This window comes from Urocitellus parryii, chromosome 7 (genome assembly GCF_045843805.1).
Source record: "Urocitellus parryii isolate mUroPar1 chromosome 7, mUroPar1.hap1, whole genome shotgun sequence".
NCBI lineage: Eukaryota > Metazoa > Chordata > Mammalia > Rodentia > Sciuridae > Urocitellus > Urocitellus parryii.
The window spans coordinates 166,705,391-166,724,900 of NC_135537.1; the positions used below are offsets into that span (position 1 = coordinate 166,705,391).

Below are 19,510 nucleotides of genomic sequence, written 5' to 3' on the forward strand. Positions count from 1 at the left end.
ATTTGTTTGCTGTGAAGTTGTTTCAGTTGTTGAAAGAGTTGTAGGAGTTGTAGAACTTTCAGTTGCCACACTGGGTAGTGCAGTCAGGGTAATTGTCACGTCTGGAGGTTGAACTCCAACACTAGATGACTCCGACACCAGAGCTGTACTTATTGTTGGAAGTGTAATCTCATAATATACAGGAGGTTTCGCTATAATCTCTTTATATGGCTCTGGAAGCTGAATTGGCTTCCCCGGCAAGGTTTGAGAAGACGCAACATCAATGTTGGGTTTTGAAGTTATGGTAATTTCCACTTCAAAATTTTGAGGCATGACCGAAGTTTCCTCGTGGTTGATTTGAGGATTTGTAGTCTCTTGGTATGGATGTGGAAATGTCACATCAGGGGGCTCTGGAGGAAGATTTGTAGTTTCCAGATCTAGATGTGGAAATGTTGTCTCTGGGGGTTTTGGAGGAGGATTTGTAGTCCCCTGGTGAGGACGTAGAAGTGTTACCTCATGGGGATTTAGAGGAAAAGCTGTAGAATGTTCAACCTTGACATTGGGCTCTGGAGTTATGGTGATTTCCACGTCGTGGGGCTTTGGAGGAAAAGCTGTAGGATGTTCAACCTTGACATTGGGCTCTGGAGTTATGGTGATTTCCACGTCGTGGGGCTTTGGAGGAAAAGCTGTAGGATGTACAACGCCCACATTGGGCTTTGGAGTTATGGTGAGTTCCACGTCGTGGGGCTTTGGAGGAAAAGCTGTAGGATGTTCAACCCCCACATTGGGCTCTGGAGTTATGGTGATTTCCACATCGTGGGGCTTTGGAGGAGCTGTAGGATGTTCAACCTCCACATTGGGCTCTGGAGTTATGGGGAGTTCCTCGTAGTGGGGCTTTGGAGGAAAAGCTGTAGGATTTTCAACCCCCACATTGGGCTCTGGAGTTATGGTGATTTCCACATCGTGGGGCTTTGGAGGAGCTGTAGGATGTTCAACCCCCACATTGGGCTTTGGAGTTATGGGGAGTTCCACGTAGTGGGGCTTTGGAGGAAAAGCTGTAGGATTTTCAACCCCCACATTGGGCTCTGGAGTTATGGTGATTTCCACATCGTGGGGCTTTGGAGGAGCTGTAGGATGTTCAACCCCCACATTGGGCTCTGGAGTTATGGGGAGTTCCACGTAATGGGGCTTTGGAGGAAAAGCTGTAGGTTGTTCAACTCCCACATTGGGCTCTGGAGTTATGGTGAGTTCCACATCATGGGGATTTGGAGGAGCTGTAGGATGTTTAACTCCCACATTGGGCTCTGGAGTTATGGTGATTTCCACATCGTGGGGCTTTGGAGGAGCTGTAGGATGTTCAACCTTGACATTGGGCTCTGGAGTTATGGTGAGTTCCACGTCCTGGAGCTTTGGAGGAAAAGCTGTAGGTTGTTCAATCCCCACATTGGGCTCTGGAGTTATGGTGAGTTCCACGTCGTGGGGCTTTGGAGGAAAAGCTGTAGGTTGTTCAACCCCCACATTGGGCTCTGGAGTTATGGTGAGTTCCACGTCCTGGAGCTTTGGAGGTAAAGCTGTAGGTTGTTCAACCCCCACATTGGGCTCTGGAGTTATGGTGAGTTCCACGTCCTGGAGCTTTGGAGGTAAAGTTGTAGGTTGTTCAACCCCCACATTGGGCTCTGGAGTTATGGTGAGTTCCACGTCGTGGGGCTTTGGAGGAAAAGCTGTAGGATTTTCAACCCCCACATTGGGCTCTGGAGTTATAGTGAGTTCCACGTCCTGGGGCTTTGGAGGTAAAGTTGTAGGTTGTTCAACCCCCACATTGGGCTCTGGAGTTATGGTGATTTCCACATCCTGGGGCTTTGGAGGAGCTGTAGGATGTTCAACCACCACATTAGGCTCTGGAGTTATGGGGAGTTCCACATAGTGGGGCTTTGGAGGAGCTGTAGGTTGTTCAACCCCCACATTGGGCTCTGGAGTTATGGGGATTTCCACGTAGTGGGGCTGTAGAGGAAAAGCTGTAGGATGTTCAACCACCACATTGGACTCTGGAGTTATGGGGATTTCCACGTGGTGGGGCTGTAGAGGATGTTCAACCACCACATTGGGCTCTGGAGTTATGGGGATTTCCACGTGGTGGGGCTGTAGAGGATGTTCAACCACCACATTGGGCTCTGGAGTTATAGGGATTTCCACGTGGTGGGGCTGTAGAGGATGTTCAGCCACCACATTGGGCCCTGGAGTTATGTGGATTTCCACATGGTGGGGCTGTAGAGGATGTTCAGCCACCACATTGGGCTCTGGAGTTATGGGGAGTTCCACTTCCACAGGTTTAAATGTAAAGCTGGGTACTGTTGAAAAATGAACTTGATTCTCAGTTAGGACCTGTGGCTGAGTTGAAGTTTCTTGTGTTGGAATTATTCCTTCTTGATACGTTGGAAGCAAAGTTGAAGTTTCCTTCATGGTTGGAAAAACAAATACAGGGACCGTTGGAAGAGATATATGGTACGTTCCAACAGCCATAGGGAATAATGGAAGAGCTACAGGCTTCTTCTCAGTTGTAGAATGTTTAGTGGGTTTTGGAGTTGAGGTGAGTTCCAGGTCCAAAGGTTGAAATGTAACACTGGGTGATGTTAAATCCTGAGCTTTATTCTGACTTAGGACCTGAGTTGAAGTTTCCATCTGAGTTGTGGTTGCTTGTTGGGCTGAAGAAAATCCAAAGTTTTCAGGGAATCCTGGAGACTGGGAAGGGGCATTAGACTGGGTTGGATAAAATGTAACTTGCTCAACTTCTTTAGTGGCTTCTGAAGGTACAGTAACCATCAGAGCCACATGTTGAACTGTGGTTTTAGGCAAATATGAAGACCCACTTCTGAATATTACTTCTAGATCTTGAGGTGAAAATGACATGGAATCACTGAATGAAGCAATAGTCGAGACAAATGTGGATTCTGGAGGTTTAGTTGGGAGTGTTTCCTGGACTGGTGGAAGTTCAACACTCACGGGGGGCGTTGAGGGCAGAGATGAGCTCTCCTGCTGACTTGATAAAGATTCCTCAGGCAGCTCTTCAAGCTGACTGGGGACCTCTTGATCAATTGGAGGTTGTTCCTCCTCTAGAGGGGGGCTTGGCTGAGGTTCCAACTGCTCAGGGGACACTGAGGACTCATCTAGGGTCTCCTGTTGCGCTGAAGTTTCAACCTCATTATTCAATTCTGGAGTTGGAGACTCAGCTTGATCAGAACCTAGAGAAGAACCTGTCACATCCTCACCTTCTGGAGGTTGACCTACATCGTTAGGGAGCTCTGGAGGCACAGTTGGGGCTTCAGGCTGGGATGCAGAAGGTCCTAACTCATTAGTTGGAATTGAGGGAGGAACTATAGCCTCACCATTGATCACAGAAGTTCCCACCTCTGTAGTGGGTTCAGGTGTTATAGTAATTAGTACATCTGCAGGTTTACCAGTCACACTGGGCAAGTCTAGAGGTTGCACTGGTACTTCCAGCTGGCTTTCAGAAGACTGGTCCTCCCCAGGAGACTCAGAAGGCTGAGTTGGGGTCTCTTGCTCACTGAGAGAAGGTTCATTCTCCACAGGAGGGCCCGGAGGCTGAGCTGGGGTCTCTTGCTGGGTTAGAGAAGGTTCTACCTCCTCAGCATACTCTGGAGGCTGAACTGGGGCCTCCTGAACTGGGGCCTCCTGAACTGGAGCCTCTGGCTGAACTGGGGCCTCCTGAACTGGGGCCTCTGGCTGAACTGGGGCCTCTGGCTGAACTGGGGCCTCCTGAACAGAGGCCTCTGGCTGAATTGGGGCCTCCTGCTGGGCTAGAGAAGATTCGGCCTCCTTGGTAGGTTCCGAAGTTATGGTAATTTCCACGTCTGCAGGCCTACCTGTAACACTGGGCAAGTTATAATAATGAACTTGATCCTGACCTAGAGATGGAACTACAGGTAGAGTTGGTAGAGTTTCAGCTATATTCTCCATAGGGGACTTGGGAGCTTGAACTGGAGTCTCTTGCTCAGCTAAAGAGGGTTCAGAGAGCTCTGAAGTCTGAGCTGGAGCCTCCTGTTGGGTTGATGAAGGTTCTACTACTTCAAGACCCTCTGAAGGCTGGGTTGGGGCCTGCTCCTGGCCTGAAGGAAGGTGAATCTCTTTATCTGCCTGCGGAGTTACGGTAACCAGATCTGCAGGTTTACTTGTGACAACTGGCTGAGTGTCACTTCTTAGGGATGAAAGTTTATGATGCATTGATGCTTCACCTCCTAGAGCCTCCTGGTCCTCAGGAACTTCTTGCTGGGACGAAGAGGACTGGAGCTCCTCAGGAGTCTCTTGGGCCTCCAGAGAAGGTTCAACCTGGTCAGGAGTTTCTGGAGACTCATCTGAGTTCTCCTGGGATTCCGCAGGTAGGTTGCCAGAATAAGCTACATCTGTACTTGGATATACATAATCATCCTGCAAGTTTTTTTGAAGCTGAAGTTTTGCAAATTGCTTTGGAGTTCCACCAACAACTTTAGCAAATCTCGGATGCTGAGCTACATCCTTCTTCAGATTCAGTGGTGAAACAATAAACTTTGCTGCTTTTGAACTCTGGCTATCTAGAGGTGGAACAAGTACTTCAAATGACTGGTGATCTGTAGACTGATCTAGATTGACAGTATGAATCTTACTTTTGAGTAGAGAAGGTAGAGCTAGGACCTGATTCTGATCCCCATCTAGCATTGGAACCAATTCTGGGAGCCTCTCTTGCCGAATTAGTTTGTCTTGATGCAGATCCTGACGTGGAACAGCAAACTGATCTACTTCTGGGGGCGGCTCTCCAGGTGAATCCCTGCCCAAGAATGGAAGCAAACTGTCAGTTAACTTCTGTGGCGAGTCCAACATCTGGGAGCGAGCAGAGGACCCCAGGTCATCAAAGCCTCCCGGGTCTGCCGGGGGTGTAAGTGCATGGGGCGATAAGGGTGGGAGTTCAGAGGAGTGCAGAGACCAGGGCTTGATAGGCCCTGGGTGCTCAGAGGTCAGCTGCAGTGGGTCCAGAAGCTGAGCTGCCTGGACCAGCAGCAACAATGGTTGCCACGTGAGGAGAAGCCGTGGTGCCCAGAGGCGCAGCACGGACATGACACGCGGAGGTTCCGGGGCACAGCGACCCAGGCCAATGGGGCGCGGGGCCGCGTCTGTGGGAGCCTAACCGTTATGGCAGTCTCTTGACGCTGGCGCCTGGGAAACCGCTTGGCCCCGCCCCGCCCTTTATTTACGACACCTTTGTTTACGCAACCTTTATTAGGCTCAACCTTTATTAGGCTCGCTCAGACAGGGAGCCTTTTCCCACAATCAACCAACCCAAGCTTCCCTTCCCCCGGCAGGGGCCACAATCGACTCCCACAGGCCCCTCCCCTACATCGAAGCAGGATCTGGGCCCTAGATGTGGGTGGCCCCGGGACTCTAGCAGCCCATTGGGTGGGGGGCGGCAGAGATTCCCAAGGAAGTCACAGGACTGAGCCTCTCGGGATATTCAGTAGTGCTAGTCCAGTTCTGGCGGCCTGAATTCTTCCTCTTCCAGGCTGAAATCCGAGAGATATTCTTCCTCCCCTTGGCTATACTGCTTCCAAGAGAAGCAAGTGACCTGTAAAACGAGGGCCAGTTAGGTTAACAGGCAGACTACACATTAAGGTTATTTATTCCAAAATGTTGCCATTTGCTGTAAACTCTCTATATCCTATTTCATGTTTGATAATTAATTCATCACTCTGTTAGGCTGGGGCTACCACTGAAATCAACAATGACTCCGAAATTTCTGTAGGAGGGGTTTTAGGCAGTGGGCAATTCAGTCTGAGAAAGGGGGTGTGAATCCGTGTGGACAGCCCTTTACACTGGCATGGGAAAACATCTCCTTCCCACCTTGGCTCACGTAGGCGTCACAACACCACTTTTTTAGAGGTGACTCATGTGCACATATCTAGAGAAGGCAGGATGTTAAAGCCTGCAACTTAAACAGTTTTCTTGAAACACTACTAAGACTAGAACCCAAATGACTTTTTTTTCAGAGCCCTTATAGTAATCTGTTTTATTACTTATTACCTGACACAACTCTAGTGCATAAAGATGTGTCATCTTCTTATTCCCAGTGCCTTGCATATGGCTGAGCACATAGTAATGGTTTTCAAAGTCACCTCCTTAAGGGGTGGATCTGCTCTTATAATGGGATTTCTACAGTCAGTGTGGACTTACTTCCTTTCACATTTCACAGGAAGTGAGACTTCTTAAAGTTAAGTTTCCTTAACTGGTTTTATTTAAATTGAACTAAAACTTTTACATGGAAATAACTTAAAATACTGTTTCAGAATGCAACCCACTTCCTCTGCCTTTTCAAAATAAAACACCCCACATTTTTGAAGAGAGTCATATAATTGAAAATCTCCAAATTAATCCCCCCGCCCCCCGCATAAAACATATTTTTGTGCCTCCCCCAAATATCTTATACATAGTAAATAATGCCTAATCTAGAAATTACTTTGGCAACTTACTCCCTAGTTAAGGGCTTTCATATAATTGATTTACAGAAAGGTTCTTCAGCAAAATATTCTACTTGAGTATAAGGAGATGTTGAGATTTAGGTAACACACATTTTAGAGGCATAAATAGTTCTCAAAGCTACAACACAATCAAAGCTAAGGCTGTAGTTACTCTGTTGCCAAATCTCTGGGATCCTACTTGAAGGAAAATCTAAAAAGACAAGCAGATCACTTTCTCTAACTCTGGAAAGGGAGCCTAGCTCCTCTTTTGAGTCTATAACTACAGTAGTCCCTTGAAAGGTCTCAATTCTACTCTCTAAACTTCAAACAATGGGTCAGGAAGTCCATAAATCCCCTACAATCAAAAGCAGTTTTAGAGTTTCATTTTTCTAAGAATGATACATGATGAAATGCTGAAGTCTTTCAATAACACTGGTTTCTTTTCTTTTCTTTATGGTACCAGGGCGCTCAACCACTGAGCCATATTCTCAGCCCTTTTTTTAAAAAAAATATTTTTAGCTGTCAGTGAATCTTTATTTTATTTACTTATATGTGGTGCTGAGAAACAAACCCAGTGCCTTACACATGCTAGGAAAGTGGTCTACCACTGAGCTATAACACCAGGCCACCTAGCCCTTTTTTTTTTTTTTTTTTTAATTCTTTTCTTTTGAGACAGGGTCTTGCTGAGTTGCTTAAGGCCTTGCTAAGTTGCTGAGGCTGGTTTTGAAATCGTGATCCTCCTGCCTCAGCCTCCCAAGCTGCTGGGATTACAGCAGCCTGTACCCAGCCCACTGGTTGTTTTCAATCATGGCTATACTGACTATGGAACCCCTGAGCTTTCATCTTCACATACTTGAATTATATCATGTAGTTCTTCTTCATTTCTGGCAACTCTGATCTCTTCACTGGGTCTGTATACCACAGCTATTTTACCACTCTCTGAAATAAAGTTACAAGAATTAATTCAGAATTTTTCTTATTCTAAAACTTACTGCACACAATGGTAGCACCCTAATGAGACATGCCTTTGATTTCTGAAAGAAAATAAGAGCATTTCTTAGAAATGTCCTCACCTACGCATCAGTCTTAACATAACTATTTGTTTAAAAATACATAATGAAGTATCAACAATGTTTGGTTAAAAGAATGCTGTGATCTTAGAGATAGGAACTAAGAAATAATGACATAGGAAATATTCGTAAACAAAAATGTACAAATGGTTCAGTAAGCATAAGGAAGAGGTCAAAGTAAGTTCAAACCCAAGTGTAGATCCCTGGCCTAGAAGACACTTCATATTAGAAGAAGGAGCAATTTCCTACTCCCTGAGAACCAAAATTCCACCAGAAACAATGAGCAAATTTTTGGAGAAAGTACTAGCACCTTTTATTGGCAGAAACTGGTCTACTTACCTTATAGACAATACAGTTTTCCTTCAAAGCATAAAGCTTTTGATCTAAAGAGTTTTGAGTTCATATAAGCTTAGTTCCTTAGTTCTTCAAGATTGTTACTCAAGAGTTGACCGTTGGAAATTCTAGCTCATGAATCCGGAAGGGCTGCCCAGATTGGAAGGCTGAGACCAATCAGGGCTACCTCTTACAAGCAAATAAGGGTATCTAATAACTTAATTAGGATTTCTCAGTTTCTAAGCTTGTAAGCCCATGAACTAGGAGAACAGTTGTGTTTGGAAATTCTGCTAATCATCCCATTTTTTTTGAATGTGGCCTGTAACATACACATCACAGGAGAACTCGAGTGGGAGCGTGATGTCATTCAAAACCTGCTTCTTTGAAGGCTCACATGAAAGCAGCTAATTATTATATAAGAGTCATATTTAGGGGCTGGGGATGTGGCTCAAGCGGTAGCGCACTCGCCTGGCATGCGTGTGGCCCGGGTTCGATTCTCAGCACCACATACCAACAAAGATGTTGTGTCCGCCGAGAACTAAAAAATAAATATTAAAAATTCTCTCTCTCTCTCTCACTCTCAAAAAAAAAAAAAGAGTCATATTTACCCAATATGTCAATGCCATAAGTAAAAACTGAACTGAATTCTTAATTCAGCAGAGTTTATTTATCTGTTTACTCAGAAAGAAAATGATAACAATGATAGTGAACATATTATGTTTGCTTATCATGTAAGCATAGTTCTGAACTTTTTACATTTATAATCTCATTTATTCTTACAATATCCCCCATTAGGTAGGCAGAATTACTAGCCCTATTTTACAATAATGAGATTGCAATTTAGAGATATTAAATACCTAAAATCTGTCTGACTATAAAACCTAAATTACTTTAAAAATCTAAGATACAAGCTAGGCACGGTGGTATACACCTGTAATCCCAGCAGCTAGGGAGGCTGAGGCAGGAGGATCTCAAGTCCAAAGCCAGCCTCAGCAACTTTGTAAGGCCCTAAGCAACTCAGTGAGATCCTGTCTCTAAATAAAATACAAAAAGGATTGGGGATGTGGCTCAGTGGCCGAGTGCCCCTGGGTTCAATCCCTGGTATCCCCCCACCAAACAAAACAAAACAAAACAAAAAACCTAAGTTAGGACTCAAACCCAGGTGTCCAAAACTTACAGTCACTATTCTGTATGACAGGCAAGCAAATGAGAAGGAAGACTTGGATCAAATACTTTCTGCATGACCTTAGGCAAGTTGTTCTACATTCATAAACTGGGGACAATAATATTTGCAGTCATTTTTCTCACAAATATCACAGGACAAATTTGAGACCATTGCTATGAAAGAATTTAGTGAATGAAAGCATTATATGGAAGGTTTTAGATATCACATTTTCATCCAATTAACTTTCAAAATGAGTTTATTTGCTCATTGAAACTGAAGTACTTCAAAGACAAAGAAGTCTTACCTAAAACTACAATGAACAGTTTCTGGAATGCATCTGATAAAGCCTTCTGAACAGCAAGCTTCTGGGCCTTCTTTCTTTTCATAAGGAATGATAATGGTCCTAAATCCAACCAAAACAAATGGATTTATTTTTTTTTTATTTAAATCAATTCTTTTTTTTTTTTTTTTAATTCTTGGCAGACACAACAACTTTGTTTGTATGTGGTGCTGAGGATCGAACCTGGGCCGCACGCATGCCAAGCAAGCGCGCTACCGCTTGAGCCACATCCCCAGCCCAACAAATGGATTTAAAATATGTGTATGAATGATATTTATAATCTCATTTATTCTTACAATATCCCCCATAAGGTAGGCAGAATTACTAGCCCTATTTTACAATAATGAGATTGCAATTTAGAGATATTAAATACCTAAAATCTATCTGACTATAAAACCTAAATTACTTTAAAAATCTAAGATACAAGTTAGGCACGGTGGTAGAGAGTTGTGGTAGAGCATTTGCCTAGCACGTGTGAGGCACTGAGTTCGATCCCTGGCACCACATAAAAATAAACAATACAATAAAGATATTGTGTCCATCTACAACTAAAAAAATATATAAAAAAAATACATCCACAATTCTGAGATCATTATCCTTGCAATTAAAAGCAGCATACCACATGGGTTTTGTTGAATGGCTGTTGTAGGTGCATCCTGATAGGGTCCATTTTCACTGCCCCAATCTAATATGGAAGTTCTTGATGTGCTAGAAGGGATATCCACGCCAGGAAGTTGACATAAGTCTCACATCACTCAGATTTTAAATGGACAACTGGAAGTTACACTCCTAAAGACCCTAGCCTCCAATGCATCAGGACCGGAATTACACCCTGAGAAAGATTTGGTGGAAATGCAGGGCCTGGTTCCTACCTGTGTTCAGCCACAGCAGCCTACTCAGCTCCACTAACAGCCTTGCCTCTGAGTTAAAACCCTAAGCCTGAGTGTCACAGATTCTAGAAAAACTCAGTTGTAAACTGCAGTATCCTTTCTAGGTATCTTTGATTCTTTTTCTGCTCAAGACCCTTCATGAGTAGTAAAAGGACTGAATATTTATATAAGTATATGAAAATCTTATCTAGAATTAGCTGAGGTAAGTGAAGACCACAAGAAATCTATAGTTGAAGAACTATTTTAGCATAAAGCAAGTTCTCAACTCAAAACTGGAAAAACATTATCTCTTTCCTCTTCCTAAGCTTCTTGGCAGGAGGTCAGTCTCAAATTTTAAATTTTAAGGTTCTGTTAGGTATTGCCCAAGGTGAAAAACTGTATTGTAAGGCACAAAAATTCTTCCTAGGATTTTTAGTAGCTTAGCAAGTGAAGGACTTGATGGGTAGCTAAAAAGTGAGCTTTAGAAAGAAGAAAGACCCTTCTCTTTCCCTTCCCCAACTGAGAACAGACCTTCCTCCTGCTGATCCAAAGGTTCCTCCACAATGCCTACTCCCGGACTCCTGCATGCACAGGATGGCAACACCACCTCTAAAGCACAGAAGAACTTCAGGCTTCGCTTCTCCATTGGTGACTCCAGAGCATCATTTTCCCTTTCTTCCAGGTCAGAAAGCTCCTGAAGCTATTAGGATTTGAATTAAAATGCCTTTCTAGGATTTTTTACTTTTCTTTTTTTCCCAGCGCTGGGCCTCACACATGCTAGGCAAGTGCTCTACCACTGAGGTACATGCTAAGCCCCACTCCCTCCCCATTTTAACATACAGAAATAAAACTAAACTCCAATAATCACAGACTGAGATATCCCACAGCTTCAAAATCAGGTAAGATTTGGATCTAAATTACTAGATATAGGATATAGATATAGGAAAGCATTTTTTATTAAACAATACACAGACACTGGAGAAAACTACAGACAACACCATTCAGATGATTAAGGTGATTATCATTATTATTTGTTTATCTGGTACTAGGGATTGAACTGGGGCACTTAGTTACTAAGCTACATCCCCAAACCATTTGATTTTTTATTTTGAGACAGGATCTTGCCGAATTGCTTAGTGTCTGAGACTAGCTTTGAACTTGCAATCCTTCTGCCTCAGCTTCCTGAACTGCTGGGATTACAGGTGTGCACCACCATGCCTGGAAATTATTATTAATTCTATGTTGTGGGCCGATTCAAATATATCCACTCACCTTCAGTGGTAGGTAGCCTCTCACATCTCCCTCTACAATACAGTTCAATCCTTCTTTTAGAGTCTAGGATTATAATGTTGAAAGAAGAGTGTACTCAAAGAAAGTCTACAGAGTTTACCTTAATGATCCTTTTTGACCATCCATTGAAACCAAAGTAGTAATTTGCCAGTTTTTGGCATTGTGAACTGTTTAGGGCAAAGGCTTGATGTTGAACTACCTTATGTCTGGTGCCAAGACGAACCTAAAGTCATAAAAGAGATGCACAAATATCATAACCTGCCAGAGATTTTATCTTGGATACACCCGACATTCATTGATACTGAATTCATAGAGTGATTGTTAAAATTAAATGGGATAGAAAGAGGGGTTGGAACTGTGACTCAGTGATAGAGCACTTGCATAGCATGTGTGAGGCACTGGGTTTGATCCTCAGCACTACATATAAATAAACAAACAAACAAAAACAAACAAATAAATAAATAAAATGTCCATCTACAACTGAAAAAAGAGTTTAAAAAAAGGGCTGGGATTGTGGCTCAGCAATAGAGTGCTCGCCTAGCATGGGCAGGACCTGGGTTTGATTCTCAGCACCACATAAAAATAAAGGCACTGTGTTGTGTCCATCTATACCTCAAAAAATAAATATTAAAAAAAGAGTTAAAAAAAGATTAAATGGGGTAGAAGAAACATTTTAAGTATTGCATTACTAATAAGCCCTAAACAAATGTTATTTTATTATTTCTAAGCCACAGTACTTTGCTTCATCATTTTCAGGACCCCTGATTAATTGGAAGGTTCCTCTGACCTCTGGTGGTGATAAGTGATAATGAAATCAACTAAGGGAGTCCTGGAGAAAAAATACAGAATTGTGAGAGAGCAAAGAAATTTTATTTTGCACCAATAAAAATATGGAAAAATAAATTATTTGTCTACCTATAATGTAGCTCCTGCTTGAGAATATGACTTAAAAAGCAGTTTAGATGAACTGCGCTCACCAAGTTACAAACCCATATTAGAGGTGAGACTACACATTCCTCTATGAATGTTACAGGCCACTAAAATGATTAATGGTTCAGCTGTATTAACAATCTTCTCCGAGAATGTAAATACCTCCTAAGTGTTAGCTCTCTAAATTTTTTATATGTAACTGTGGATTTCTTACATTGCATTTCTTAGATTCTCACATTTCTTGAATGTCTATTTCATTTTGAAGAGAGTCAGAATATGAATATATTCATAAAATTTTAACAATATAAATAAAGTGAAAGTATTATTCTTTTTAAATTATTTTTATTTATTCATTTATTATTTTTTATGTGGTGCTAAGGATAGAACCCAGTGCCTCACACATGCTAGGCAAGCACTCTGCCACTCTGCCACTACAACCCTAGCCTGAAAGTATCATTCTTTATTGATTTGTTTATGCATATTGTATCACTAGTCTACAAGTTCCTTAAGTACCAAAGGGACCAAGATCTGATTCTTTTCTCATTCCCAAAACCAAACAGTTATTGGCATTTAATAGAAAAGTGTTGGTCTGCTGACTAACTGAATGAAAGAATTAGTAAGTTAAGAAAAATAAAATTTCTTTCTTCAACTGAAGCTGCCTTTTGGGAAGGACAAATGAAGGCTAATTTTTATATTTCAGTGCTGCAGGGGAGGCTGGCCTCTATTTAGAGTCACAGTGGTACTTTTCTGAACAGGAAAAGCTCTGAAGGGAGCTTTTTTTTGAACCAGGAAGCTTTGAAGGGCTCTAAGCTCCTGGATAGAACACACTACTGACATCTTGGATAACCTTGCCACAGTTCTTGCTGGCAATCATTTTCCTTCATGCCACTTGAGAAAAACCACTCTTGATGGCCTTAAGCCTTTCCTTGATTTTATTTTAAAACATTATTCTCTTTTCTGTATTTATAAAAGGCAAAAAAAAAAAAATAGTACCTATGTTTACTTGCCAAAACACTAATGAACATTTGTAATTAAACTAGATAACAATGGGGTGGGGGGGTGCTAAGGCTTTCTGTTAAGTAAATAAATAAATCTAATATGAATGCCTTCTGCCAACTATACATTGACTTATTGAACACTTCTTTCACCATTCCATCAGTGATGGGCTTTACATTGTGAAATTCTCCAAAGCTTATGAGATGGTCTCAATGTCCAAAGAACAGTAAAACACATTATTCACAAAATTATACCAAGTAACTGTTTCATGATCTTTCCAGTACCATCTGTACTGGGTAGTTATGAAATATGGTCACAAGTTAGAAGCAGGTATTTAAGGACAAGATCACAGCCGCCAAATTTAAAAGTCTGACAGGTGAGCATTTCAATCACAGGAAGTAATTTCAGGATTGAAGAGGGTGTTGAATAGGGTACAGAAGTGAAGGAAGGATACCAAGAGTTCCTACTGAGTGGAGTTTCTCAGACTCAATCAAGTTTAAATCAACAAGCAATATGAACAAGAATAGGCAGTAAGGTCAGTAGCAAGCAGTCAGATCAAGTAGCCAATCAGGAACTGAAATGGTCCCAGAAAAAGGAAAGGTGGTTGAATTAAAGTATAATGAGATATTGACCTGAGACTCTAGAAAAGCAAAATGGTTGACACACTAACATGGAATAAGGTTTCTACAATGCACTAAAGAAAGTTTTGCCCATCTTCTGGGAAATGAAGTGAATTCTGATGAGTAGTTTGAAAGTTATGATGAAAACGCATCCCCTTTATGTTACAACTGACAACAGTTTGTCAAGCTCACACATTTTAAATCCACCCAAAAGTAAATATAAGCAGACCTTCTCTGATGGAAAAGTTTCATACAGGGACACATAAAATGACATGAAATTTTATAACAGTAAGTTTGCGTTTGACCTCCAGCTTGCATGGTTATTGTCATGAATCTTAAGCAAGTCACTTAACTGTCCTGAATTTGAGTTTCTTCATCTAAAAACAAACAAACAAAAAAACAGAAACAAAACCAAAACCTGGAACTAAAAGATAAGAATGCTGCAAAAATGCTACCCTATTATTGAATTCTACACTTCATTCTGCTGGAGCTAGGAATTCCACATTTGAACTCACCCTCAATGGAGATTTCTGAAAAAGCAGTTTCCTGTCGCATGCTACCTGGGCTCTTTTGGCATCCCTTGCTGAATAAAACTTAATGACGGCATAGAAACCAGGGCGGGCCACTGCTGCGTTTGGGAAGACCCGGACTGAATATAGAAGGCCAAACCGGGAGAATACTGTGAACAGAGAATACTGTGGGGTGGCCCCACGCCAAGTTAAGTGCATCAACTCTCACGCCCCGAAAACAAAACTGCGTGTCCCCCCGCCCCCCTCCCGGTGCTCCAAGCCCTTCTACACGACCTGTGCAACTCAAAACACTTCACCCTTCACCAACGAGGCAACATTTATTTGAGAAGCAATACAAGGCAACAGGTAATGGTTGTTAAGAGGTACTTCTCTGGGTCGCGGTAAAATCTGCTGGGGTTAATGGGCGGCTGGGGTCCCGTCTAGAGCTAACAGCACCTCAGCAGGGCTCCGAGGCGGGTGAGGGGCTGAAGCTCCCAGTCAGCGGGTGAACGGCTTGTTCCATTCCTCCCTCTACCCTGGCCCCAGCTCACATGCAAGGCCTCGGCCGTGGGTCCAGAGCTCAGCTCCCACACCAACAGGGTTTTGTCACTCTCAGTGGGAACCGTGAAAGGAACCATCTCCGCCATCCTACTGTCACTGCGCCTGCGCAGCTTAGGCTCAAACAGTTCTGCGCCTGCGCAAGGCATGCCCGCGATATTTTTAAAAGGGGGAGCGTGCAGGGGGCGTGGCCGGATGTGGGCGGGATCCTAGTCGTCCGCTCCCCAGCCTCTTCCAGCGCGGGCAGTCTCAGTGGATTGATTCCAGCCTCACGTTCCCGATGCCCTTCGAAGACTTTAGTGCTTCTCTTCAAAAAAAAAAAAAAAAAAAAAAAAAAAAAAAAAAAAAAAAATATATATATATATATATATATATATATATATATATATATATATATATAATTTTTTGTTGTTGTTTTTGAGATGCTGGGGTTCGAAACCAAGTAGCCTTACGCAGAGTAAGCAGACTCTTTATCATGAGCTACATCCCCAGCCTATTCGAGTGTATTTTTAGGGTAGATCCCTAAGAATGGGCTTACAAGATCAAGTATAGGACATCTTTATAGCAGCTAGTTTCATCTTTACTTGTGGAGCAGACTAAGGTACTTATTGGAACACAGAGTTGTGTGAATGCTGAAAGGTTCTTGTCTTGTGCACCTGAAGTACGCAGAGGACAGAGGGTGGGAATTCAGTAGTAAATTTACTAGAAGCAAGCAAGGAAAGCTCTCCCACAGCATGGGAAGGGTCCTAAAGAGAGTACTGTTGGATTTTTTTTTTTTTTTTTTTTTTTTTTTTTGTACCAGGGATCGAAATCAGATCGGCTTAACAACTGAGCCACATCCTCAGCCCTTTTTGAGACAGGGTCTGGCTAACGTGATGAGGGTCTCTGTCTAGGGATTTTTTATACTATTTTTTTTCTAGCCAATCAACACTTTATTTTTCCAAATGACACCTGCACAGATGTTACTATCTACCTCCTGACCCCAATGGGGTCCCATCCATGGCCCAGAGGAGCAGGTTTCCTTCTTCCTCCCTAGGACAGCAAGGAAGCCTCTTGTCTCAATAAGACAAGAGCACATGCTTACCACCCAGCACTGACACCCGTGCTGTGGGACCCTGCTCTCCTGCATCATGAAAAGGCTGAACTAGGGCAAGGGTACAGTGGAGCTTTTAGAGACTGCAGCAACCTAAATGCAGAACTACTGGCCTTTCCCATCACTCCAGGATTACTCTTTACCTCCCAGACTAGGAGCCACACTAAAGCTTGGCCAGTACCTGTGGGAAGGAGATGTCAAAGGATTGCACTGCTAAGGACAGGACACAGCAAGGAAACAAAGCTGAGGGGAATGCAGGACAAGAGAGAAAAATCATAAAGTGCCTGAACTAAACAACCAAGTAGGACATGAGGGCACAGCAGCACAGGTCCCTGAGGATAGGAGGAAAAAAGGGCTAGACCACCAGGGCTTGGGACATAGTGGAATGAAAATAGAAATGAGGCAGGGAGGCAAGTGCAGGCTGTGGGAAGGACTTCCCTAGCCCTGTTCACATCCACTAACCCAAATGAAAAATTATTTACAGACTTAAAATCCGTCCCAGACACAGGTGCTGCACCAAGCCTAGGACAGCAGGCAGGCAGGCAGAAGGTAGGCTGACTACCAACTGATAGCCAGCTTCCCCACACACTGCCCCACCCTAGAGTGGTAGGGAAAGGAGAAAAGAGGAACACCTCAAGCCAGGAAGCCCACTGTGCCTGCAGCTCTTTCCCCATGGCTCATGGCTCTACCATGGCCTGTGCCTCTTGGTCTGACTGTACCAAAGAATGGGTATCTGGCCCCAAGGGAGGAGGGGGTGGAGCATCAGGGGGCTCTGGGTGTATCTCTGGCCCCAAGCCCAGCTCTGCATTCAGTTGCTCCAACTCCCCCTGATCCAGCAATTCAAAGTCCTCAGTGGCAAGTGCCTCCTCTTCCTCAGGGGCAGACAGGGGTTGGGGTGAGTCCTGGGGAAGAGGAGGGAGCATGGAGGGGGAAGGGAAGGGGACTGGGTCACTTTCAACAAGGCAAAGTGGGGGTGACAGGGTGCTGGGCGGAGCTGTGAGGTCACCACTCACTGCCTCTGGGCTCAGCGTCTCCACTGGTCCTCCAGGGGAGCACTTCATTTCATCCTGGGGGGACCCTGCCCCATTGAAGTGCGTGTTCACAAAGTGAAGAGGGGATGACAGCTGAAGCAAGGTTTCCTTGGCTGCTACATCTTCCTCCCCTTCCTCCAAGTCCAGGGCTTGCCTTAAGGGAGCTGGTGGGGTGCCTAGCAGATCTTCAGGAGGGGCCAGCTCTGCCTCCTCTCCTTCCCCCAGCTCCCGGCTCAGGGCCTCCTCTGGCTCACTCGGCAGGCTCTGCTGATCCAAGTCTTCAGAGACATCTGTCAACTGTGGAGTTGTGGCCCGTGATACAGAGAAGCCACCACTCTCCAAGATAGAGGCCTCCTCATCTGACAGCTCTGAATCTGTAATGGCCAAGGCCAGTGCTGTTTTCTTTACATCCACCACTGGGGAGAAGCCAGCCAGCTCTGCCTCGCTTTCACTCTCTGTTTCTGCCAGTGGCTCATCACCTCCTGGGGGTGCGTTCTTCCCTTGCCGCTTCCTCTTGTCATGTTTGTGATGCAGGGCATCAGCTTCCGCCTTCATGCTGTAGTCCAGCTGCATGAGCAAGGGCTCCAGGCGAGTGTACATCCTCTGGATCAGCTCATGATAAACCACCAGGGGCCTGATGAGGAACTAAACTTTCATTGGAAAGTCTTTATTGTTCTCTTATTCTGATTCGGTTGAAGGTTCACGATTTTAATTTCTTATTCCCATAGTGGGATCATTTAATGTGTTTGTTAACCTGAGTTTGTCCTGTACTTGTTCTTTAAAACAAAAGAACATGGGTTCAAAACAACTCTTCAGGGTTGACTAATGTTACCTTAGTCAAGGAAACCTGGGACAACAAAAATGTAGGGCGCTCAAGGGTGAGTAATGCCTTCTAGTCAGGTGGCCAAAATCAAAAAACAAGTTGTATCCTAGGGTTTTAATCTGGGTTGTGGTCTTACCTCACTAGGTAGTTAGCAGTACCTACTGAGCTTGTGAGAAATGACCTCTAGAAATGTGATCCTTTAAGAATATTTTGGGGAGTTTTAAATATGCAAGTCAAAGTAAAGCTGACTAACCTGTTAATAGTCTAGTGTGAAATTCTTAAATTCCCAGGTTGCCCTGGTGATTCTGGTGGCATATGTACACTTGTGGATATTGAAATGATGTGAGAAACTGGGTAACAGAATAAGAAGGAAAAATAAATTTGGAATCAGAGTGGGTCTAAATAGGGCACCAACACTGGAACATATTGTGCCTGACAAGTGGTGTTCTAGGTGTCAAAATTGGCTACATGTTGTAGTAGTAGAAATTTGGTCCTAAGGCAATTTTTTTCTTTTTGGGTACCAGGGATTGAATTCAGGGGCACTCAACCACTGAGCTACATTCCCAGTCCTATTTTGTATTTTATTTATTTACTGAGTTGCTTAGAGCCTTGCTTTTGCTGAGGCTGGCTTTGAACTTACAATCCTCCTGCCTCAGCCTCCTGAGCCATTGGGATTACAAGCGTGTGCCACCATGCTTGGCTCCTAAAGCACTTTTTAATCCTACAATGTCATAGTAAAAGAAAAGTGGCATGGGACTAATCTCACACACACCTGGGATAAGAAGGGAGTTTATTGTCAGGAGCCTAGAGAGAGGGACCGCAGCAGCAAGCAAGGGAGAGCAGCAAGCACCATTTGAATCTCACCTTTTATAGGCTGGAATCATGGCTGCACATTAGGGGAGGGTTTAGTTTTGACTTACATACTAAGCATCCCCTTATCTTATGGAAGGCAAATTTATTTCTTGGGAACAGAGACAGGCAGTTTTCCTATCAGAGGGGTGACAGGAAAACCAGCATGTTCCTTTATCTTCTCAAGGAGAGAACAGGGAAACCAGTATGTCCCCATCTCAAGGGCCAGTAAGTTGTCTCCTATCTCTCAATGAGAGAACAGGGAGAGACCAGCATGTCTCCAGGCTGGTAGGTTTTATCTTGGGCAAAGTTTCTATTTCTTGGGAATAAGAACAGTATTCATAAAGTGGAGATAGGGAAAAGGAAGATATCTTGGCTGCAGTTATGCTACCAGATAAGACTCTATAGAACAGGTCTCCTGTGGTTTTTAAATAACACTTCTCAGATCTGTGCTGGTCTGTGATGTTTTCACCTATCCTCAGTAAAATCAGAAAAGGAAAACATGTCATTCTGAAATTTTGTAATAAAGTATATTTCATTTTCCTACATGTATGA

At 43.6% G+C, this 19,510-nt stretch overlaps 1 protein-coding gene and 1 pseudogene across 1 annotated transcript; both read right to left on the reverse strand.

The window, feature by feature from the left end:
- Positions 1-5,258: 5,258 nt before the first annotated feature.
- Positions 5,259-15,255, reverse strand: Rdm1 (RAD52 motif containing 1). The gene is made up of 7 exons (XM_026408251.2): positions 15,153-15,255; positions 14,608-14,787; positions 11,647-11,769; positions 10,788-10,956; positions 9,352-9,450; positions 7,333-7,418; positions 5,259-5,590 (listed from the first exon to the last, which is right to left on the reverse strand). Exons 1-7 carry the CDS (start codon positions 15,246-15,248, stop codon positions 5,489-5,491), a joined length of 855 nt encoding a protein of 284 aa, XP_026264036.2. The 5' UTR covers positions 15,249-15,255; the 3' UTR covers positions 5,259-5,488.
- A 1,316-nt stretch (positions 15,256-16,571) lies between these two features.
- LOC144255887 (reticulophagy regulator 2 pseudogene) lies at positions 16,572-17,910 on the reverse strand (annotated as a pseudogene).
- Positions 17,911-19,510: the final 1,600 nt, after the last annotated feature.

Coding starts and splice junctions, on each gene's coding strand:
- Rdm1 (XM_026408251.2), bottom strand. CDS start 15,248: ATGGCGGAGATGGTTCCTTTCACGGTTCCCACTGAGAGTGACAAAACC. Junction 10,957..11,646: donor GGTCAAAAAGGATCATTAAG/GTAAACTCTGTA, acceptor AAATCCTAATAG/CTTCAGGAGCTTTCTGACCT. Junction 9,451..10,787: donor TTTGGATCAGCAGGAGGAAG/GTCTGTTCTCAG, acceptor GGTTGGATTTAG/GACCATTATCATTCCTTATG.